The sequence below is a fragment of the Anopheles arabiensis genome, chromosome X, assembly GCF_016920715.1.
Source record: "Anopheles arabiensis isolate DONGOLA chromosome X, AaraD3, whole genome shotgun sequence".
Lineage (NCBI taxonomy): Eukaryota > Metazoa > Arthropoda > Insecta > Diptera > Culicidae > Anopheles > Anopheles arabiensis.
In genome coordinates, this window is record NC_053519.1 from 8,831,982 (window position 1) to 8,856,513 (window position 24,532).

General features: G+C 50.6%; 2 protein-coding genes across 11 annotated transcripts in view; both read left to right on the forward strand.

Moving 5' to 3' along the window:
* Window positions 1–216: 216 nt before the first annotated feature.
* Window positions 217–12,122, forward strand: LOC120906374 (anaphase-promoting complex subunit 1). The gene is made up of 5 exons (XM_040317986.1): window positions 217–610; window positions 694–1,901; window positions 4,928–9,151; window positions 10,774–11,131; window positions 11,201–12,122. Exons 1-5 carry the CDS (start codon window positions 587–589, stop codon window positions 11,579–11,581), a joined length of 6,195 nt encoding a protein of 2,064 aa, XP_040173920.1. The 5' UTR covers window positions 217–586; the 3' UTR covers window positions 11,582–12,122.
* A 2,517-nt stretch (window positions 12,123–14,639) lies between these two features.
* The window catches only part of LOC120906389 (ataxin-1-like), a 44,804-nt gene continuing 34,911 nt past the window's right edge, over window positions 14,640–24,532 (forward strand). The window contains exons 1-2 of one of the 10 annotated variants that reach the window (XM_040318003.1): window positions 14,640–15,040; window positions 18,621–19,186. The gene's annotated coding sequence lies outside the window, so the exon portion shown is untranslated. Of the gene's footprint in view, window positions 15,041–15,606; window positions 15,706–17,778; window positions 17,883–17,932; window positions 18,058–18,126; window positions 18,220–18,476; window positions 18,500–18,620; window positions 19,187–24,532 lie in introns of those variants that run through there. The other 9 variants (XM_040318002.1, XM_040318004.1, XM_040318005.1 and 6 more) reach the window with 9 other exon arrangements.

Below are 24,532 nucleotides of genomic sequence, written 5' to 3' on the forward strand. Positions count from 1 at the left end.
AACTCACTCAGTGCTCACAGTGTTTTAAATTCAGAATGTTTTTTTTTACCTGAATACAATCCAATTGCACCACACATACTGCTATAAAATACATAAATAAATAATTTTGAAATATTTCCAGACTTCAGAGCGTACTTTAAGTTTTGACGCAAATCTTGAACGGCGCTTCCACTGTGCAGCCACAACTGACCGTTTAACTGTCAAACTGTCAAACAGGCGAACGTTAATTGCCTTGAATTACGCGCGGCTACCACCTTTGGCCGATGAGATACACATTGGTAGGGCTGCTTCGTTTTTGTTTACCTATGTCTGTACCGGCAACCGGAATCCGGATTGCTGGAGTCACTAGTGCTGAAACATTGTGAAAGAAAAGTGGTGCAAAAAAAAAACCCATAAACGAATCCAAATCCTTATCAACGTAAAGCAGGGACGGCAGCTTTCGCATTCTGGTTGTTGTTGTTTTTTTTTCCGCGCAAACCCCGGTGCTTGTGCTTGTGCCTGTGTTTGGTTATGTTTCCCCCAGTGCCACCGTCGTCGACGCCGTCGGTTCGCTAAGGTTGCAAATCTGGAAGATAAAGGGGAAAAGATGATTACCGCCACGGAACCGTTGGTAGGAACACGGGGGGGCATCCCTCGCTGCCTCACCGCCGAACACTACACTCAACCGTTTACTCACCATCCACACCCAAACAGGAATACTTTCCACGAGGCCGTCTGGTGGTGGAAAATCATCCGGGGCCGAACGTGGACGAGGAGCTGCCGGTGGCCGGCCAGCACCCGAGCGAACTGCTGCTGCTGCAGCGCCTGCAAAACGTGAACATCTCGCTCGACGAGCGGGAACCGGCCGAGTTCTATCGGCTGCGCGAGCTGCCCCTCGGCCGACCGACCACGGTCACCGCGGGCCGCGATGTGACGCCGCCGTACGTGTGCACCGAGGAGGAGCTGTACGTGTGCGGCCCGACCGCCGTGTGGACGCGCTGCATCAGCAACGAGCCGGACGGGCTGCCGCAGAAAACGTTCACCTGCGACACGCCGATCCGGTTCGCGTTCTTCTGCCCGCGCCGGTTCGTCCGGCCCGACACGGCATCGCCGAGCGCGCCCGATCCGCCCGAGAGCGCCATCTGTCTGATCGAGAAGGACACGCTGCACGTGTTTCTGGACGGGGGCGACACGTACAAGGCGATGCTGCAGTGCCCGGTGTCGGCGGTGTGGATGATGCCGGACGGCATCATGCTCGAGCAGCAGACCGACAGCACGCAGGCGGCGGCGGCGGCGCCGGCGTGGAGCGAATCCGTCCCGTGGCCCCGTCTCTTCACGCTCACCTTCCCGCTGGAGGAGATGAAGCCGGTGCTGCTGCTGACCGGGCTGAACTATGGCTTCCTGCATCAGCCCGACTATCGGGTGGTGTTTACGAGCGAGCAGGTCGCGCTGGTGCTGCTGTACGTGGAGCCGACCGGCAAGCACGTCATCTACAAGCTGCGGCTAACCGAGGAGGACGATCTGCCCGAGGCGCGGTACGCACCGTGCGCGCCCGACACGGCCGACTCGGAGGCCAGCTACGCCCATCAGCAGACCGTTGACGCCAGCGGGCTGTACCACGGTTCGGTCGCTGGCACTAGCACTATCGGCGGGGGCCTTGCCGGCGCCTCCAAGCTCGGTGCCAGCGCATCCGTCTCGTCCCGGTTCGGGTCGTTCCAGCTGCCGAACAATCCGTTCTCCGAGCAGGCGTCCCGGCTCGCCGAAGACGTCCTGTCCGGGCTGGACCGGCAAGGTCTCGCGCCGGAGCAGCAGGAACCGCGCAGCGAACCGCTCGCACCCCAGTACTGCCTCGAGCATGTGTGGACCGTCGGTGGCAACGGTGCCGGTGGGCCGGGTGGCAATCCTCCCGGCTCGACGTGGAGGTAAGGCTTTAAGGTTTTGTGACGGGTTTTAATTGTTTTCCAAACATTGTGCGGTTTCCTTTTACACAATATGCATGTTAGAATAGATGGATAGATGGTTGTTTGTTCTTGAACATATGGCAGAGGAACTAATCGAAAAGTCATCGGTAAAAGCGTATTGTTTAATTTTTTTGGAAAATCGCATTTGGAAATATTAAATAGTAGTGGAAAGTACTGTGGACTGTGTAGTAGTGGAATCGGAATTTTCTCCGGAATCAGCTGCAGAATTGGCTACGGAATCATAATCGGTTCCAGAACCGGATTCGGAATTTGTTCCGGAATCGAAATCAGCTCCGGAATCGGATCCAGAATTGGTTCCGGAATCGGAATCGGTTCCAGAATCGGAATCGGTTCCAGAATTTGCTTCGTAATCATAATCGGTTCCAGAATCGGAATCAGTTCCGGATTCGAAATCGGCTCCGGAATCGGAATTGGCTCCGAAAGTCTCATGTTGAATCCCAGACGGAATTCTCTTCTGAAACTTCTTATTTCAATTCAAGAACTGGATCTCATTCCGGAGCTAATTCCACTTCTGGAGTTAGTTCTGATTCATGTGCAGCAACGGCCTACCGCATTTATAATCGGGCAAGATACAGGGCTTTACATGGGTAGACTTCAACTTCAGTTCCGCTCCGACCCGAAATCGTTTTTTAGGTTCGTTAATAAGAGCCGTAAATCCTTCCATCATGTCTAGGCTCACCAACTGCTGTATCTACGGATGGAATTTGTTCTCTTTTTACAGAACATTTTTCAAGCAGTTCCTCTGAAGTCTCTCCTGCATCTGGGAACATCTCCATTCTTACTAACTATCGGGGGATATCCTTGCTGTGTGCACCTGCAAAGGTGTTTGCGACAGTCATGCATAACATTCTCCTCAGTCAGACTCGACCTTTCATCATTCCACAACCGCATGGCTTTCTACCCAATAGATCGACTACCACGAATCTCAAGTGTCTCGTCCATTTTGTATCATCGAAACTGGTATCAGTGCCTCAACTTGAAGTTGTGTATATTGATTTCAAATCTGCCTTCGATCGTGTTTCCCACTCCTTGCTCTTCAGTAAACTTAATATTATTGGCGTCTATTCCTTTGTTATCTCCTGGCGATGTTATGTTTAAAGTAACCGCGCTTATCGTATTAAATATAAGGATTAATTATCCTTTCCTTTTGCATCTTTGTTGTTCGTCCTGTTGATCAATGATGTATGTTCAGTCCTCGCCTCTGATTGTTTCCTTTGTTACGCAGATGATTTGAATATTTTATGATCATATATCGGGTCGTGATGATGATTGTGATGTCCCTCAAGTGATGTCCCTCCCAACCGACTCCGGAAGACAGGTGCGACCAGCATTATCTGGAGTCGTTCGGAATCGTCTGGAGCCGTATGGAGCCGTCTGGAGTCGGAATCGTTCTGAGTTGCCAGGAGTCGTCTGAAGTTGCCAGGAGTCGTCTGGAGTTGCCAGGAGTCGTCCCGAGTCGTCCGAAGTCGCCTGGAGTCGGAATCGTTCTGATTTGCCAGGAGTCGTCTGGAGTTTCCAGGAGTCGTCTGGAGTTGCCAGGAGTCGTCTGGAGTTGCCAGGAATCGTCTGGAGTCGGAAACGTTCTGAGTTGCCAGGAGTCGTCTGGATTTTCCAGGAGTCGTCTGGAGTTGCCAGGAGTCGTCTGGAGTTGTCAGGAGTCGTCTGGAGTTGCCAGGAGTCGTCTAAAGTTTCCAGGAGTCGTCTGAAGTAGCCAGGAGTCGTCTGGAGTTGCCAGGAGTCGTCCCGAGTCGTCCGAAGTCGCCCGGAGTCGGAATCGTTCTGAGGTGCCAGAAGTCGTCTGGAGTTCTCGGGAGTCGTCTGGAGTTGCCAGGAGTCGTCCCGAGTCGTAAGAAGACGCCCGAAGTCGGAATCGTTCTGAGTTTCCATGAGTCGTCTGGAGTTGCCAGGAGTCGTCTGGAGTCGGAATCGTTCTGAGTTGCCAGGAGTCGTCTGGAGTTGCCAGGAGTCGTCTGGAGTTTCCAGGAGTCGTCTGGAGTTTCCAGGAGTCGTCTGGAGTTGTCAGGAGTCGTCTGGAGTTTACAGGAGTCGTCTGGAGTTTACGGGAGTCCTGGACGAGTCGGAATCGTTCTGAGTTGCCACGAGTCGTCTGGAGCTGCCAGGAGTCGTCCCGAGTCGTCCGAAGTCGCCTGGAGACGTTCGGAATCGTCCAGAATCGCTCGAAGTCGTTCGGAGTCGTCCGAAGTTGGAGTCATTCGGAGTCGTGTCCACATCGATCGGAGTCACCTGAGTCAATGTGCTTGTGATCAGGCATTTCATTTCGTTGAGTTAGTGTTTTTTTCGTTTTTCACTATGCGCGTGTTCTTCCTATAGAGGCCTCCAACTGGCTCTGGACACCGAACGGCCCCGAATGACTCCGGATAATGCAAGGCGAATCTAGCTTCCGAAATTATCAAAATTACGAAATTGTCGGAGTCGATTCGGGATTTTTGCCAATTTTACTCATCACTAGCAGATATGACAGACCACACGGTGATAGTTAGAAGCTACTGAACAATCCCTTTTTTAGTACACAGGACATATCCACACAAATTTCCAGATGGTTTCTGGAACACATCCTTGTTTAAACGATCTGCAGAACCGTCAGGACCTGGGGTAAATGATGATTTCAGTTGAAGAAGTGCGACATTTGCCTTATCCTCATTGATCTCGAATGTAGGGTTATGGCGGATGGTGAATCGAACAATGGTGAATTTTCAAAAATAGGTTAATATTGTCCTGTTTGCCGCACCAATTCATTGACTTTGGCCAATTATTTGTATTTTTTGTTGAATTATTTTAAAATTATTGGGAAGATTGAGGAAATCATTCAAATATGTTTGAGAAAAACATTGGAAAATCCTGTTTGTGCACACTTTTCCTTACAATTTTGATCATTTTTCGGGTACAAATTAAATTTAAACCACTAAAAGCTTAATCAATCTCTCTCTCTTTCTCTCTCTTCACAGCGCTACCGACGGCGAGATGGCGACCGGCGCCTTCCTGCACACCGATCTCGTCGGCAACACGTACATCTGCTTCCTGCAGGCCCGGGCCTGCCGGCTCACGCTGGTCCAGTACAGCCCGACCGCGCTGAACGTGCTCGGCATCAGCACGCTGCCGGCCCGGTCCGCCGTATCCCTCGAGCAGGTCAACCTGATCGTGCTGCTCGACCCGACCGGCCGGCTGGTGCTGTACAGTGGCTGCATCGCCGTCGGCAAGCTGCACCTGAACGGGCTGCCGAGCAGCAGCTGCTTCCGCGCGCACGTCACCGGCGCGGCCAGCGGTCCAGGGACGGCGCCGCCACCACCGCCAACCCGACCCCCTTTCGTGCCGAAGCGTCCCAGCGCACTCAGCAACAGCAAGCTGGACCCTGCTAGCAGCACCGGACAGGAGGGTTTCCCGCGCCGCAGCACACTGCTACCGAACGTGTCGCCCGGACACGGGAAGTTCGAGGAGGAGCTGCACCTGCTCTCCCCGGTGCGGCCCGTCCCGCTGACCGGCACGTGCCCCTCGGGCAGCAAGTACGTGCTGCGCACCGACCACAGCCCGATCGTGGCGCTGCGCGACGCGACCGGCTCGCGCTTCACGCTCGTGTTCGGCAACGAGCGGCTCGTCCGGCTGTCGCTGGCCCCGCTCGCCGAGTCGCACCTGGTGCGGAGCTGCCTGGCCGTGCTGCGGCACGCCCTCCCGACCACCACCATGCACGAGCTGCTCATCCACTGGTACAGTACGCGCAACGTGCCCGGCTCGCACGCCGGCCTCAGTGCGCACCAGGAGTGGGACCTGTTTCGCACGCTGCTCTTCACGATGATGGGGCGGCCGGTGGGCCCGCCCGATGCGGACGATCGGGCGGCCGACGCAACGGGCCAGCCGGCCGGCTCGGGCAGCTGCCCGTGCGCCGAGGAGCCGAAGAAGCGTCGCCGGGGGGACGCCACCCATGGCCAACCGGCCGACTGGGAGTTTCTGGTGCGGCACGCGACGGACCGGCCGGCCGAGGGTGTGGCGGAGCAGCCCGGCGGCCGCCGTCCATACCAGCGGCGCGAGCTGAACAGTCTCTATCCGCATATTCCCGACTTTCTGCAGATGCTGCACCTGCTGTACGAAGACTTCAAGCTGAACGTGTGCCGGGCGGACGAGCTGCGCCGGCTCGCCGACTTCCTCTACTGTCTCGCGGCGGACGCCCAGCTCGCCGTGTACCAGCTGCACTATCTGGTCGACTTTCCCGAGCTGTTCGACCGGTACCGGCGGCACGGCAGCTGCCTGATCGAGGAGCCGGCCCTGTTCGGCCGGCTGGGCGAATCGCTCGCCCTGCCGCCAGCCATCTTTCGCTACCTGGAGCGGCTGCTGGCAGGAGGGTGCAAGGGTGCGGACGCACCGTTCCCGCACTGGCCCGGCATCAACGATCTCAGCTACGACATGCTGACGCTCGTCGCGTACATCTACCGCGTGCCGAGCGCGCAGCGCTGGGTGCGCCAGCATCTCGCGTCGGTCCTTTCGGAGGAGTTTTTCACCCGGCAGCGCACCCGCCCCCTTGCACTGCAGGCGACGAACGCCGCGTTCGAGCGGACGGGCGACACCGTGCTGGCGTTTCTGGTCGAGCGCGGCTACACCCGGGACCAGCTGGAGCAGCTGCCGATCGCGCTGCGCTACCTCGTGCTGAACTACCTCGAGGGCTGCCGGCAGTACCTGTCGCACGGGCTGCAGGCCGTCTACTACGAGCTGCTGCTGCGGCCGGAGCTGCGCGCCCACGGGCTGGCGAGCGGGCTGCCCGAGTGGGTGCCGGACGTGCGGGCGCCCGAGCCCACCGAGCGTGGCAACCGACGGGCGGCGACGCCCCAGTACGACGAGATCGCCAGCTGGCAGCACGAGATGAGCGAAATCGAGGTGGTCGGGGCGGGATCGGCCGGGCCGACCGGCGGCACCACTGCCGCCGGGATCGCGTCGACCGGCAGCGGCACGTCGGCCGCCCCGAAGGAGGACGGGCTGCGGGCGGGCCAGCCCACCCAGGACGAGGACGGCATGGGCGGGATGGACGGGGAGGTGCTGCAGCTGCGCTTTCCGGACGATCGGCGCATCGAGGACGTGCGCAGCTACCTGAACAGTGCCGCCCGCATCCAGATCAATCTGCCCCAGTCGGCGACCACGCCCGACCACGAGTTCCTGGAGGAGCAGGAGCGCCGGCTGTACATGCTCTGCCTGCGCACGATGGCGCTGCCGGTCGGGCGGGGCATGCTGACCGTCTGCTCGAGCCGGCCGAGCGAGACGGAAACGGTGCGCGTGCCGCGCCTCTGCCTGTCCGGGCGGGATGTCACCCGTGGCACCACGATCGAGATCCAGCAGATCGAAGTGCCGGCCAACATGAGCCTCTGGCCCGCGTTTCACAACGGCGTCGCGGCCGGGCTGCGCATTTACCCCGACACGCCCAACCTCACCTCCACCTGGATCACGAACAATCGGCAGGGCGGAGGGAGAAGCACGCTGCTGCCGGCCGGCACGGACACCTCCACCGAGCACGGCGGGTTTCTGATGGCCCTCGGGCTGACCGGCCACCTGCGCAAGCTGTCGCTGTACAGCATCTTCGACTACATGCTGCGCTCAGACGAGATGGTGCGGCTCGGGCTGATGGTGGGGCTGTCCGCGGCGTACCGCGGCACCTCCGACCTCACCATCACCCGGCTGCTGGCGGTGCACGTCGAGGCGCTGCTGCCCCCGACCGCGGTCGAGCTGGACATCTCGCAGAACCTGCAGGTGGCGGCCCTGTTCGGCGTCGGCCTGCTCTACCAGGGCACGGCCAAGCGGCACATGGTCGAGGTGCTGCTGCAGGAGATTGGCCGCCCGCCCGGCCCGGAGATGGAGAACTACGTCGAGCGGGAGTCGTACGCGCTGTCGGCCGGGCTCGCCCTCGGCCTGGTGACGCTCGGGCTCGGCGACTGCTCCTCGTCGCTGCACGATCTCGCCCTGCCCGACACGCTCTACTACTACATGAACGGGGGCAACCGGCGGCTGATGGTCGGTGCGCAGAAGGAAAAGTACCGGCTGCCCTCGTTCCAGATCAAGGAGGGCCCGACGGTGAACGTGGACGTGACGGCGCCGGGCGCCACGCTCGCCCTCGGCCTGATGTACTTCGCCACCGGGAACGAGCCGATCGCCCGGCTGCTCGAGCCACCGAACACGCTCTACATACTGCAGCATCTGCGGCCCGACCTGCTGCAGCTGCGTACCGTCGCCCGGCACCTCATCCACTGGCATCGGATCGAGCCGACGTGCGGCTGGGTGGAGCAGCAGCTGCCCGACCTGCTGCGGCAGAACATTTCCCTCACGTGCGACGCTCCACAGCAGCAGCAGCAGCAGCCGCAGGACGACGCAATGGGCGCTGCGGAGACGGCGGAGGAGTCGGACACTCCCGGCGATGGTGGCGGCGCTGGTGGACCCGCCTTCTCCCAGCGGCTGTCCAAGTTCGAGCAGGTGCTGTACAGCCAGGCGTACTGTAGCGTGGTGTGCGGGAGTGCGGTCGCGATTGGGCTGCGGTACGCCGGCACCGCCAGCGAGACGGCCGTCGAGACGCTCGACCACTACCTGCAGTACTTCATCGAGCAGGGCGTCCGGCTGCACAAGGGTTCGGCCGAACCGCCCACCAGCCTCGCCCGGCTCGTCGGCAGCCAGGTGATCGAGAACTGCACGATGATGCTGCTGCTCGCCCTGTCGCTCGTGCTGGCCGGCACCGGCAGTCTGCGCGTGCTGCGCCCCATCCGCATGCTCCGGTCGCGCATCGGCTTCCAGCACGTGACGTACGGCTCGCACATGGCGGTGCACATGGCGCTTGGGTTTCTGTTTCTGGGCGCGGGCCGGTTCACGCTGTCCCGGTCGCCTGAGGCGATAGCGGCCCTCGTCTGCGCGATCTTCCCCAAGTTCCCCACGTACAGCAACGACAACCGGTACCATCTGCAGGCGTTCCGGCACCTGTACGTGCTCGCGATCGAGCCGCGCATCTTTCTGCCGCGCAGCATCGACACCGGCCGGCTCAGCCTGTGCCGCATCCGGTACGCGGCGGTCGGGCGGGAGCACCAGCCGGTCGAGCAGTTTGCGCCGTGCCTGCTGCCCGAGCTCGGCACGCTCGCCTGGCTCGAGGTGTGCGATGAAAACTTCTGGCACTTCCGGTTCGACCGGCGCCACAACTGGCAGATACTGGAGTGAGTAGGGGTGTGGGAAGGGTAGGAGCTGTTGAACTCGCGGGGACATACCCGATTCCGATTCCGCGTTGGGAATGAATTCCGGAGCCGGTTCTGGAGTCGATTTCCGAGCCGATTCCGGCGTTGACTTCGGAATAACAATCGGCTACGGAATCGGAATCGATCTGGGAATCATAATTATCTTCGGTAACGGAATCAGGATTGTCTCCAGAAATCAAATCAGCTTCGGAGTGAGAATCAGTTCTTGAATTGAAATGAGAAGTTACAGAAGCGAAATCAATTCCGGGCCGATTCCAGAACCAATTCCGAATCCGGAGCCAATTCGGTTTCAGGAGCCGATTTAGATTCCGGAACCTATTCCGGAGTCGATTCCAGAGCCGATTTCGGAACCTATTCCGATGCTGGAGCCGATTCCGGAACCAATTCCGATTTCGGGTTGGACTTCGGAGTCGATTCCGGAGTTGACTTCGGAATCAGAATCGGCTGTGGAATCGGAATCGATCTGGGTATCGCAATTATCTCCGGTAACGGAATCAGGATTGTCTCAAGCAATGAAATCAGCTTCAGAATGAGAATCAGTTCTTGAATTGGAATAAGAAGTTTCAGAAGCTCAATCTATTCCGGAGCCGACTCCGGAACTGATTCCGGATCCGATTCTCATTTCGGAACCAATTCCGTTTTCGGAACCAATTTCGATACCGGAGCCAATTCCGATTCAGGAGTCGATTTCGATTCTGGAGCCAATTCCGGAGCTAGTTCCCGACCCGATTCGGGAGACGATTCCGGAATCAATTCCGGATCCGATTCCAGAGCCGATTTCGGAACCAATTCCGATTCCGGAGCCGATTCTGGAGTTGACTTCGGTATCAGAAACGACTGCGGAATCGGAATCGATCTGGAAATCGAAATTATCTCCGGTAACGGAATCAGGATTAACTCCAGAAATGAAATCAGCTTCGGAATGAAAATCAGTTCTTGAATCAGTTCTTGAAAGTTTCAGAAGCGAAATCAATTCAGGAATCTCCATAAGAATGGATCGTTGACAAGTAAATCTTGATTCTTGCGGATATCAATACGTAGCATCATTGGACCCAAGCGCCTATTCTTATGGAGATGCCGAAACCGACTCCGATTTCGAAGCCAATTCTGATTACGGAGCCAAATCCGATTCCGGAGCCGATTCTGATTTCGGAACCGATTACGGAACCGATTCCGATTCCGAAACCAATTCCGATTCGGAAACCAATTCTAAAACCGATTTCAATTCCGAAGCCGATTCCGAATCCGGAGTCGATTCCGAATCCGGAACCGATTCTGATTGCGGAGCCAATTCTGTTTCTGGAGCCGATTCCGGATCCAGAACCAATTCCGGAGCGGAGTTCCAATTCCGGAGCCGATTCTCATTTCGGAGCCAGGTCCGATTCCGGAACCAATTCCGATTCCTGAGCCAGTTCCCGAGCCGATTCCGGAATCAATTCCGGAAACTGATTCCGGGCCTTTTATCCGGAATCGATTCCAGCAAACTTCGGAGCTAGCCGGAATCGATTCCGACAAAAACTCCATTTTTCCCATCACAACTCGCGTGCCTAATTGCTTTTCCTTCTTTCCGTCATCAATCGCAGGAGCATCTTCAAGAAGAACGAGCGGGTGGACGTGAAGCAGCGCACCGGTTGCCTCACCTACCAGGAGGATCCGACCCGGCTCATCACCAGCCAGCTAAATGCGTTCAGCCAGCCGAACCACAGCCGGTGGCACTTCGAGCCGCTCAACCTGCTGCAGCTGGCCGACCAGCCGGACGTGATCAACACGACGCGCACGCTGCTGCTGCAGCCGGACCGGCCCGCCCTCCGGTGGCCGATCGAGCCGGCCGGCCACAGCGACGAGCTGCGCCACAGCGTGCTGCTGTACGCGCGCCTAGTCGCGGACAGTGTGATGGGCGACCGGTTGCACGGGCTGCCGATCTTGCTCGGGCTGACGCAGGTACGGCCCCGGAAAAGCGAGGCGCAAAGCTGCTCCATATTAATATTTATTTTTTCTTTGCACAACCAGATATTGCAAGACGATAAGTGCCGCACGAACAAATCGCTCGACGCCTGGCAGCTGCGGCTGCTCCGGGCGGCACTGGAGAAGCAGGCCTGGCCGCACCGGGCACCGGACGCCCGCTGCCTGGTGGCCAGCAATCTGCTGCAGTCGCTGCTGAAGCGCATCTGGCAGCGGTGCGACGAGCAGCGGGCCCGCTATCGCACCATCATCCGGCAGTACCTGCAGCTGGGCGACGACGACGACAGCGACGCTGGCCAGCCGCAGCAGAAGGAGGAACGCCGTGGTGTCGATCCGGAGCGGCGCCGGGAGCAGCTGCGCGTGCTGGTCAAGCTGATCGTGCTGTACGAGCTGCCGTACGACCGGTTGCTGCAGGGCGGGCTGGAATAGCAGTTATCAGCAGCAGTTAGCACTGAGTGAGCTTTTTTTTTTAACCGGTATATTTAGGGATGTCTTGTGTAGGAGTGTAGGCGCATACTGTAGCACAGTAGGAGATGGAGATTTCAGAACAAAAAGAAAGACAGAGAGAACGGCACATTAAACGGCCATGTAGCGTTAGAATCTCATGGTGTAATACGTCTCCTTTGAAAGGATTTTCAAACGGCACAGCTTTTCCAGTTGACAGCACAGATCATTCCTTTAGCACACAAACACCCATGTGATCTTGAAAGATCAGTAGAGATAGGTTTAATAAGCGTCGCCGCAATCAACACCGCTGCACGTGTTTTGGCTGTTTGCTAGAGTTGAGGTTTAACGCTAAATTTCAAATTTCAAACGGTTTTCGGTATTTTCCCGTTCCAATTTCGCTGCGCCTACCACACGCCTCCTCATAGATGGGCCAGCCAAATTTACTTTTTTCAATTGTTTATGAAATTATAATACAAGTAACTAAACCATTCAAAATAAAAGGAGGATTTTTTGTAGAAAAGGATTTGAACAGAAGAAATTGCTGTTACGTACGTGAGATAAGCAACATAAACAATGCAAATTGAGCGTTATTTTATAAAAAACTGAAAACGTGCATTGAAATCGTTGATTCGCGTCCTTCGTTTGTACGAAAGAAATTATTCTCCCGTACACACCGCAACTTTGAGCCACGGTATGGTGCGGCTAATTTTTTGCTGCTTTTTTATCTCCCGATTTTTCATTGTTTTTTGTAGTGTGGTTGAACAAATTTCAAGAAAAAAAACAACGGTCAACGCGTTAGCTAATCGAGACACGACCCCTGCCATGCTTAAATCGGGATGATCGGTCAGAACGAACCGAGCGAGACGGGAAAAGGGAAAAGGGTAAAGTGCCGAACAAAGAGAGATACAAAGATCACACTCGAATGGGAGAAAAAAGAAATATAGAGAGACGATCGACCGATCGTGTGATCGCGAGAGCAAGTGTGACCTACGCAAGGGGAATTAACAGCACGGGAAGCTGTGTACCTTTCCCTAGCTCTCTTTCACCCTCTCATGAGAACGAGCCCGTTCATCCCGAATAGAGATGTGCTTACGGTCACGTTCAGTTCATTCCATTGTTATGCAACTAATTCGTATAGAATTAATTATAAATTCTCGCATTAAATGGACCATGCGATTCCTTTGTGATTGTTACACTAAATAGAATAAGTTTCAGTTTCGGTAAAACATCTGTTAAGTGTGGCGGAAAGGTCTGTAAGTGTTCAACATTACTTTACTAACATAATGGAAAAATGATCCCTATTAGACTTGTGTTTCATGGGAATTTTATGGTAACATTTGCTGCCGAATCGTATGCACGAAATGGAAAATTCTAATTTCGAACTTTAACTTAATTTTCATAACAAGAGTTCAAAAAAAGACATAAATAACAAAATTTCGAATTCTCGATCGTTCTGATTTTCCGATTTTCTGATATTTGTGCACATGATTGGTTAGGATGTAAAGTTTGTTTAAAATCGTCCGTGTAAAAGGTAGAACAACATCTTCTAAGAAATACTCTAAGAAATAAAAGGCTCCTTACACAGAACTTTTTTTTACTGCAGTTTAGTAAAATATAAAAAAAAATTTCAGCTGTAATTTAGCTATTTAGTAAGCAATAGCTCATTTACTTAAATCATAGTAAAACCATTCTGAGCTTACTGTTGGTTCGGTAAAAGGTCACGATTAAAAAGTGACGGAATATTTCTTTCAAATTGAGGTTTTTATTGATGCGCTGAGATAGCCGGTGTCACTGCTAATGTTCATCCATGTTTTAAATTGTTTCATACAGTTTCTACACTTCATTTGATCGTTACAAGCTATGATGGTTCAATAAGGCAGCGGTCTAATGTTGTTGCGCGCAATATTGTTGCTCGGAAACATATCGCTGAGGTGGTCTATGAATGTTGCTGGCAACATTTCACTTTGACATTGTTTAGCGTCAAAAGTTAACCAATTAACAGCTCAGAGTTTATTTTTTATCATTCACTTGTTGAATAAAGTTTTGAAAAATTAAATATACACCAAAAAATGTATCATAAATGCTTAAAATCCAAATTTAGCGGATGTCAACAAAACGCACACTGCTGCTGTGTCATTTCATACACCCGATTACCATGACCAAGGTAAATAGAAAATGTTGCCAGACAAAAATCAAATTGGTTTGATTTTGGCCGGCAACAAAGTTGCGCTAGCTGTCAAAATCCATACATTTTGCCAGCAACAATGTTGCGCGCAACAAGATTAGACCAGTGCCTAAGCGCTCAAAGACACCACGAAATGCAGCAAGCACAGTGAATTTTAGCAAAGACTTTAGACACCAGCACGGCTGCCTTTTTTTTTCTTCAAATTAATCCCGAAAGCCAAAATCTCTCCTGCAATTTTATTGGGATGCTTGTAAGCACCTACCAAATTCACCTCTTAACTGTATATCACGAGGAAGTTAGCATATCATTATGGTTAGTTCTGCTGCTCTTACTGACAGGTCGATTTGACGGCATTAATTGCTGCATTTTGATTCATTTGTTTTATTCATATCCTATGACCCGGTTCATTGTTAACTGATGTTGATGATTTTCAATAAAACTGTGTATTACTTGAATGCATTAAACAAATTGATTTACTGAATATCATTAAAAACGTAACATTAATGCTGAAAATCAGTTAAACATACTATTACTTAACCGTTTCCGTTAATAAAAAACTTTACTAAAGGCTATTTTTTATTGTTTCTATGCATACAAAATGGTATCTATTCGTTATATTGAACTAATTTTATCAGAAACTTAAGAACTGATTATCGAAGTAACAGATAAAACCCCTCCACAGATGTTCCCATTGTGTAAGGATGAACGAACGAGTCGCAGTAGTTCGCTGAGCGACACCCGTGTTCATTCACGCGCACGCTCAGCCGCTTTGCCCACCACTATACCACAAGTGCGCGCACAGCAGAACGCTCTCGCTCTCGGGCACGCGTTCTTGCGCTTCGACAGCGGCACGATCGGGCTCAATCTACAGTGAGGGCTCGCCGTTGCCGGACGTGCATGGTGCGTGCGCGTGTATGTGTGCCCGGGAACGTAAGCAAGCGAAAGTCGTGTGTACGCGCGTGTTTCGGCAAATTCCTGCAAAAAAAACACACACACACACACACACACAAGCGTGACAGTTTGCGCACAGTTCTACGGAGCGCGTGCGCCCGTTTGTGTGTATTTCGGCGAAAGCAAAGGTGTTATGTGTGCGCTATTAGCTGATGGCAAACGAACGACCGTTACTTTGCCAAAACACGTGAACACAGGTGCAGGTGCGTTTATGTGTGTTTGTCTGTGTTTGGCTGTGTGAGTGTGTGGGATTGTTTGTTCTAAGTAGTGGATGGGCGGACGGAAAATCGATAGCGCAGCCGAAGGTGAGACACAGGCCGGGCGGAGATATTTTTGTGATCGAATTTCCTGATCAAGATGAGCGTTGTGTCTGTGCGTGTGATTGTGTGTGTGTTGATAGAGTTCTTGAATGTATGTTTCTCTCTCTCCCTCTCTCTGTCTCCATGTGTGTTCAGTTGTTGCCGACACACGTGGTTTGCCGTGTTCTTTCACTACCGGGTTGTCAACACGCAACAACAACACTTCACCATTAGAATCACATTCAACCTTGCTTAGTTAGCAAAACAAAAATAAGTTTATCTTTTCCCCAAAATGACAGTAAAAGAGCCAAAAACTAGAAAACTTAACATGTCAAGCGGCCTGTTTACCTTTTGCTATGCTTTTTCTCTTCCGTCACTTGTCAGTCGCTTTCGCCAAACTAAAGCAAAGTGTGTACCGTTTCAAGCGCGCTTGACTCAATCCGGCCAAGCAGGCGCATGAAGGAGCCACCCGGTATCCCGGCACAACAGTTTTTTTTTGCACCACAAAAGCTTGAAGCTTCATTTTTGTGTGTTCATGATTCAGGCTGCGGTAGCAAGAGCAGAATCGTGCGCGGCGGAAATGTGTCGAGCGGGGTTGGTGAGCAGGGGGAGAAAAAGGCGAACGTATTTTTTCCTTCTTGGAACAGCTAGAATTTCGCGTAAACGAGTGAGTAAGTAAGAAAGCGATAAGACAAAAGATAACACACAATACACACAAACGCGCGCGCGCATTGAGCGAGAATCTGGCTCGATTTTTATTACTTTTTTTTATTGTGCTCGCCGCCCCGGCAAAAAAAAAAAATTCTTTTCTCATTCAGGTTCTCTCGCACACGCCTGGCGGTGGTGGGGCAAGCTTGGGTGTGATTAAAGTGGGGAGTGGGAAGATGGGGCACTATGGACATGGTATAGGATTTTTTTGTTTAGTCGACATTTTGCCTCAAGCACTGATTGGGGGGTTTAAATTTTTTTCCCACTTAGAAAATTATTCGTTTGAATAAGAAGAAGGATTCCAATTTGATCGTATTTAATTTTTGCAGTTAAAAATTACAACAAAAAAAAGATCGATTGTCCGATAATTTTGGAATGGTGTTGATAACATTATTCAGTTAGTCCGTTGGATTCGAGCTATGTTAGTGATTTTAATGAGAGTGTTTTTTTTTAATATTCAGATATTTCAAAAACAGCCTGCAATCAGTTTATAAATAAGTCTTGGAAACCACCCTTACCAACATTTTGAAATTTGTTGTTATATTAGTTGGAGTTGCGTGACATGATCATTTTCGAACAAGACGATCATCTTTTGCCATTGAACAGAGCTACATTTCGACCCACTGAACAGAAAGTATTGAATGTTCTATTTTGTAGCTCTTCATACATCACTGTTAACGGTAGAATCTTACTACAATTATCAGGATGGCGCTTAGCTAAACCTTTGAGTGCTCTTTCGTATGATCGATCAACGGTTTAGCTCGTTACAGGTATTGTAATGGATTGTTTTCTAACATGCATCGTACAAACGGCAAACGGTAAGGTCGTATGCGGATCATTGCTGTCGTACCTCTCTTTACCTTCATATACTTCATAGAACTTTCGTAGAATTTTACATCTTGGTTTATCAAATAAGTAAAAATAAATTTTTGAACATTTTTGTGAAAAAGCTTTATTTTTACTTTTCTTCTTCTTCTTCTTCTTTGGCACAGCAACCGCTGTCGGTCAAGGCCTGCCCGTTCCCACTAGTAAAGTGAGCTTGGCTTTCAGTGACTTATTGTTACCATAGCAGGATAGTCAGTCCTACGTATGATTTTTACTTTTAAAACATTCAAAAACAACAATAATCAAATTTGTACAGTATGCCAATATGATACAGATCAAATAAGTGATTTTTCAAATTAGTGAATGGAAGGTTATATTATCTTCGTATTCTTTTGGCATTTTCTGTGCAAGTTTAGTTGTTGACCTTATGTTTAAATGGTTTCTTTTCCTTTGAATTTGAAACACCAGTTTGAAGAACCAGTAAAATCAAATCTGTGTGTTTTTTTTAAAACCTCTTTCCTTTTCCTTGTGCTAATTAATTGGCAATATTATTTGATTTTTCCAGTTATCATTCATGCACCAGACTGTCTTTGTGTTTAATCAAATTTGTTGTCTAAAGTGCCATCGAAACGAAACGTGTGTAACGAGCCCTTCAATGCGATTTTAATCATTTTGGACCTAAAAAGGAGTTTACACACCCATACGGTTATAGTTTATACGGTACATTTTAACATTTTTTTCGATGCATCAAAATCTTTACAAGAAAAAAAAAGTTTTGCATTATGATTAAGCAAACCATTTTAATTTTCCTTTTTTGCGTTCTCCCATCTTTCCAAACTCTCCAAGCTCGGACCCTCTGCTCCGGGTGTGTGCCGTTTTGCAGTGTAAGTCACTCTACCACAAAATACTGAGCGTTCGCCGGCGGTGTGGCTGCGATCGCATTCTGGCCCCATCATCCCTTTTTGCAAAAGAGTAAATCCAATATCAACACGCCGCCCGACCAATCGTGCCCGGGAGTAAAACTGTGTGCGCGCCGTCTCTGACGCAGCCCTCTCTCGCTCTCGCTCTCTTTTCTCGCCGCGGCGTTCACACCGCCACCAAACATTCCTCTGGAGGCGAGAACCGTGCGAGCGGGACAGATTCGCACTCTCGCTCACCTTTTCTCTCGCTCCCATCGGTGTAGCTGTCGTGCGATCAACGGCACTGCTGCTGCTGCCGCCGCCGCCGCGCCGACAGATCCAGACGATCTTTGGACTCCCAGTCGGGCCATTCCTTTTGCATCCTCCGCCTCCCCCCACCCTGTGTGCTAACTGTGGTACGTGTGTGAGTGCACATATAGTTTAATTTGTCTCGTGAGCGTGTGTGCAGCAGCAATCCCCCGGTAGACACAGGCGCTTTGCACGTTGTGTGGCGCTAGTAGAGAACGCTGCCAAAAAGGCAAACAAATCACTGCCGCCTGTCCTCCCAGCCTCCCCCGGTCGGGCTAAGCCGTAAGCGCAGCATTTTTTCGGCAACGGACACACACACACACACACACACACACACATGAGGAGGCTTTCCCTTTGTGTTTGTCTGCCGCGGGTCGATAAGTCGAGAATCACCTTTCGACGGTGCGAGAACGGCCGACAAAGGCGGCCGGCAGCAACCAACCGGTAGGAGTGGCAGTATTAGTAGTAGTACAAGTACTAGTAGACGCAAGAATACAGTCCGCCACAGCCCTGTGTGTGTGTGTGTGTGCGTAGGGTGTCGATGTATCTTCCGAATGTGTGTTGTTTGAATTAGTTTTTTTTTTTTTGCGAACGGGAACAGGCTTAATTCCGAGCCCCGGAGCGAACACAGAGCCTCGAGCGGTAGAGATGCTGTATCACTCTGTTTGTGTGTGTGTGTGTGTGTGCACGTAGGTGTGCTGGGAATAACAAGAGATTAGCAACTGTATGTGTGTGTGTGTGTGTGTGGTTTCATATTACTTAACTGTGTTTGTTGCCCGATCCCAATGTTTCATAATGTTGATAATGTTCTCTTTTCACGCATTTTTTGGCTTATTTGGCATTAGGATTCTAAGCTGGCAAGAGGAAAGCACGTGTGCAACAACGAGGAAAGTGGATGTGTGTGTGTGTGTGCAGTGAACAATCCAGCAGTGAACAAGTGAAGCTAGAAGAAAGGAAAGGAAAGAAAAGCAAGAAAGAAAGAAACAAAGGGGGAAAAGAGTCGTAACAAGTGTCGCTCAGCTTCTGTCGTGGCTTCCACATACACATATAACGGCGACAACGGTGTGTGAGCTAGTAAACAAACGTCATCACCATCATCTTCAACCTGTGCGCTTTCCACCCCCCCCCCCCCCCCCCCCCAGCTTCCCAACTCCCATCCCGGGAGGATGGAGGCGACGACCATCGATCAACACCGAGGCAGCGTGTCGCTCGATTCGGCAGTGCATCTAGCAATTAGCATCAATCAATAAGTTGCCATTACATGCCCACACACACTCGCACGCAAATACGCGGTAGCGCAACGAGCGGAGAGAGTTGGCGGCAGCTGCTAGCTGCGTGTCAAATTCGTGACCCCGCTGCTCTCCTGTACCTTGTGCCCGACGTGAGCAGTGCCGGCGACAAACCGTATTTGGTAAGTTTGACTCTTCCTTGACATTCCTGGTTTTTCTTCTCTTCTCTTTATAACGGTCTTGTGAACCTTGGGTCGGCTTAGCATGTTGGGGAAGAGCATCATTCGTCTTCTCCAGCAATTATTTTGAAGCTGTAATCTCGTGACCGAACACCTTGCCGGTGCTGCTTTACTGCAGTGGCAAAAGCAAGCAAGTAAGTTGAGACTTAATCCCGACGCACAAATGTAGTTCTGGTTTAGAGATGCTCCACCAAGGTCCTGTAATGCCAATTCCTGAAGTCTGACGTTCCAAAAGTCTTTTCTGCTGCTTATCTTTGGAATGCAGGAGTTTCAGTTTTTGGTTTGAATTGGTGCGATCTTAGATTTATTAAAAGAGTTCCAAGTTATCCGTTGTGAATGGCGTCATATCTTCAGCGTTTATTGTGACGTAATTATATAGAACTGGAACTCTGAAGAACTCTGAAGCTGGTAACTATAACTAAACATCGCAGCCCGATGTCTACAACTGGGTTTAGCTTCTTGGTGCAATGCTTGATGTATCTTCATATCTAGACTTAGAATTAGCGACGTATTATTAAGATCTGACCCTCGATGATGTTAATATCATAACTAGATTTGAAGATTGAGCCATGCCCCTATGAAGGTCTGAATTATTTGTTGCATTCTAATGTCTCCAATTTTTGGGCAGGGTTATTTTCCATTCTGATGGTTCAATTAGCCGGTCTCGTAGTACAGTCGTCAACTCGTACGACTTAACAACATGCCCGTCATGGGTTCAATCCCCAAATAGACCGCGCCGCCATACGTAGGACTGACTATCCTGCTATGGGGGGGAATCAATTAGTCACTGAAAGCCAAGGCCACTAGTGGGTACAGGCAGGCCTTGACCGACATCGGTTGTTGAGCCAAAGAAGAAGATATGGTTCAATCTTGAGTCAAATCGTGTGTGTGAGTAGAGATCCTGACATACAGACATGTCAAACGATCTTCAAAATTCTCAACATCTGTCGAACTCTAAATCCCAAAGTGAATCTTCTTTTCGACTAGGATCTGTACTCTGCAGTCTTACGTGCGGATTTGTACACTTGGAGTCCGTAGACTTGTGCTGAATTCGAGCCTGAAGAGCTTAAAGGCGGGTCGTAAAGGAACTGAAATGAACGGAGTCGGCTGACGGATGTTGTAATTCACATGTCCTGGACTAAATAGTTAGATTCGGTAAATCTTCAGGAATTTGTATGATTTCTCGAATTGAAGTATTGATGAATACTAACTGTTGAAATATGGAAGCGTAAATCCTGAAGTAGTTCTTTATCTATTTCTGACGTCTAGCTCTAGCTGCTATTACTGTGTAGGACAATTCTTCAGGGAGTTGTATGATGTACATAAAAGCAAAGTCCGTAAAACCTAACAGCCAGAGCTCTTGATAAATGTGGGAATTGTATGATTTGAAATTAACGGAGTCGGCTTACGGGTGGTGTAATTGACATGTCCTGGACTAAATAGTTCAATCGGGAAATTCACAGGATCTGTAGGATTTCTTGAATTCAAACTCAGTATCTGTCGAACTCTAAATTCTAAAGTGCATCTTCTTTCCGATTAAGATCTGTACTGTGCAGTCTTCTGGATTTGGCTGAGAAATGTCTAGCAGGCTGTCTAATGTCTTCACCAATCATAATAGATGTCACTTCCAATCGATCAATGATCTAAAGATGTATCATCCAGAAGATCTAGTGAGTGGCAGAAAGATCTGGAGAAGAGTACATCTATTGTATTGTATCTCCCAAAAATCCGTAGGATCTTGTGTAATGTACCTTCCAACCTATGACCTATCTTTATTGGGGAAAACTATTGCCAACGATTGTCCAAGAATTAGAGCAAAGTCATGTCACAGCACCCACCCACACACACATACATAAACGCCTCTGGCTCATATTTACTCATAAAGGGATTGCTTTAAGGTGTGCTTCGGTGTCAGCGCATTTACGCGCGTGTCAAAAAGTTCGCCACCATGAGGACGGGGGTTGACACCAACACACGGTGTGCACGGGCGAGAGGTGTGAACTCATATATTTATAGCGAAAGATCGCACTTCTAGCTTGTCCCACCTCTTCCCCCCCCCCCCCCCCCCACATTCATCTGGTTGGTGCTGTGCCGGTGTGGCAGCATCTGGTTGCTGTTTTGATGCATTCGTGCTCTAGGTTTTCCACGTCTGGGTTTGCTTTGCCTTTGCCTATAAATGCACCCGACGATGCACCCACGTGTGTGTGTGTGTGTGTGCGGGGTTGTTGTGCTCCATTGCTTCAACCCTGCGCGAATGTGTCCCAGCAGCAGCAGCAGCAGACCGAATGTGCGTAAAACCACGGCGCGACCGAAACGTGCGCAATTGATGAGCCGAGCGCGTTTGTTATGTTGTGTTTACTTCTGCTGGCACGCTGGGGGGCGCTGTGTGTGTGTGCCGTTTTTTGGTCGATGTTTATGCCCAACGCCCCTCCCCAGCCTCTCTCATGCACAGGACGCGGCTGCCGGCGATGGGAAGAATAATTGTTTCTGCTTTCTGCGCCGGGCCGGGTTCGCCTTTAGCCTCTAATCCGCTCGCACAACACAATTTCGGTTCGATCGCGCGGATGCGGTCGCCCTCTTGTTTTTTTTTTGTGTACAAAAAGCATCAGCAGAGCGCAAAAAGGGAAGATTTCAGGATTAGCGAAAGACAGACAGAGAGAGAGAGAGAGAGAGGGCATCAACGGTTTACGAGTTTTCTGCGAAACACTTTCCGCGATGTGTCTGACGCGTGACGGAAAGTGCGGTCTAAGAATACTGGCACGACTAGGGTTAGGCTTTGGTAGCGAAAGTGACGGTAGCAAGAAAAAACAAAAAAGCGCAAACTGTTGTTTCATTACCAAGAAGTAATTATCAAAGTTTGTGCGAAACCGGCCGTAGGCACCTCGACAGTATTTGGACATGCCCAGACTCAGTCTGAGTTCACGTAAATTAGTCATCAGGGGGGTTTTTCACCCGCCAACTAACTGAGATGTGATGTCTGCGCGCTAGAATATATCTCCGAGAGGACATCAAAGAGGTCTCTCGCAAAGGTTCTGAGCTCACCGCACAGCGGCAACCTTGGCGAGCGGGCAGCGAAGCATCTCAGAATCCACCAGGGTTTTTTTTTGTTCCCTCGTCCGTCCGTTTCTTCTGCGGCATTTCCTTGTGCGGCATGGTAGAGTTTCTTCCGATCGCAATCGCTCCTCCCGCGAGCGGCGCGTTTTCGCTTCTCGCACGTGAGCTCATTAGGGAGTCGTTTGATGTCGCGCACTCCACCACCACGAGACATTCGGAAGTTGCTGGGCGTGCGGGGCGGCTGGCATACAGTCACGCTCTCCCGCCGCTCCGGCGTGGGAATGGAGTCACGTAGGCAGCAGGCGGTAGGGAGGAATCAACTGCACAAGTGCATCATCATCATCATCGGTTAACCGCTGAGTTTAATAGCCGCTTTTAGAGGCCACTAAACACACAGACACACGCACGTAAACTGCGTGCCGTTGGTTTCGTTTTTTTTTTTTGTAATGGCGGTAAGAGATAGAGAGAGGAAGAGGAGAGCTTGTCGCGACGAGAGAGAGAGAGAGAGTGAGTAGAAGAGTCTGCCGGGGTATGAAAGCGCATTAGGTTCATCCGCGCCAAACTTCCCCGGCGGCACTGCGTGCGCAGTGTGTAGACGTCCGTCCCAGTCTGGTTGAAGAAATCGCCTCCCCGCTCCTAACTCCTAGCGCCGTGGATGCATGTCTGGAGATCACGCCCCGTGTCACCCTTTTTCGTGTGGATGGTCGAATCGTAACGGTCGCGCCACACCACTAATCTGTCGTACGGGTGAAGGGGGGGGGGGGTTTATGATGAGGCAGGCGCCGTCGGACGGATTCCTGGGTTGAAGAGATTGGAGCAAGCTGAAATATTGTAATCCGTTTCGAGAGTGGAAGCCGTATTAGCAAAAGAAAAGGCAGAAGGCTCTTAATGAGCTGGAAGTTTGGAAACCATTTATCAAAGTCTGAGTATAGGTCTTGTACGGCGATTGATCGACTTAAAGTCGTATCCGATCGTTGTCAAAAATCAAGTTGAGCAAGTCTTTTTTTCTTGAGGAAATAGAAGCTCTTATGGCTATGATCGGTTGTTGAAGACAAAGTCTAAGGATCGGACATCCCAATGTGTTCGTTGCTTTGTCAGAATAATTGAAGCCAATACCGCGATTTCTTTTGGCATGCAAACGGACACTTGGAGTCCGTAGGCTTGTGCTGGAATCGAGCATGAAGAGCTTATGGCGGGTCGTAGGAATTGAAATGAACGGAGTCGGCTGACGGATGTTGTAATTCACATGTCCTGGACTAAACAGTTCAATCGGGAAATCCACAGGATCTGTAGGATTTCTTGAAATGAAACAATGTTGGGTTTTGATTTCCTAATGATGATAGTCTGAAGTGGTGGTGGATCCAATGTCTATCTCTAGTTGTAACTACTATGTACACTTATTCCTCGGAAAATTGTACGATATTCATAGAAACAAAGCTCGAATGACCTGACAATCTGAGGTGCTCTTGGTGAACGTAGGAATTGAAATGAACGAGTCGGCTAACGAGTGGTGTAATTCAACTGTTCTGGACTAAACAGTTCAATCGGTAAATCTGCAGGATCTGTAGGATTTCTTGAAATGAAACAATGTTGGGTTTTGATTTCCTAATGATGATAGTCTGAAGTGGTGGTGGATCCAATGTCTATCTCTAGTTGTAACTACTATGTACACTTATTCCTCGGAAAATTGTACGATATTCATAGAAACAAAGCTCGAATGACCTGACAATCTGAGGTGCTCTTGGTGAACGTAGGAATTGAAATGAACGAGTCGGCTAACGAGTGGTGTAATTCAACTGTTCTGGACTAAACAGTTCAATCGGTAAATCTGCAGGATCTGTAGGATTTCTTGAAATGAAACAATGTTGGGTTTTGATTTCCTAATGATGATAGTCTGAAGTGGTGGTGGATCCAATGTCTATCTCTAGTTGTAACTACTATGTACACTTATTCCTCGGAAAATTGTACGATATTCATAGAAACAAAGCTCGAATGACCTGACAATCTGAGGTGCTCTTGGTGAACGTAGGAATTGAAATGAACGAGTCGGCTAACGAGTGGTGTAATTCAACTGTTCTGGACTAAACAGTTCAATCGGTAAATCTGCAGGATCTGTAGGATTTCTTGAAATGAAACAATGTTGGGTTTTGATTTCCTAATGATGATAGTCTGAAGTGGTGCGAGATCCAATGTCTAGCTCTAGTTTTAATTACTATGAAGATCTATTCTTCCGAG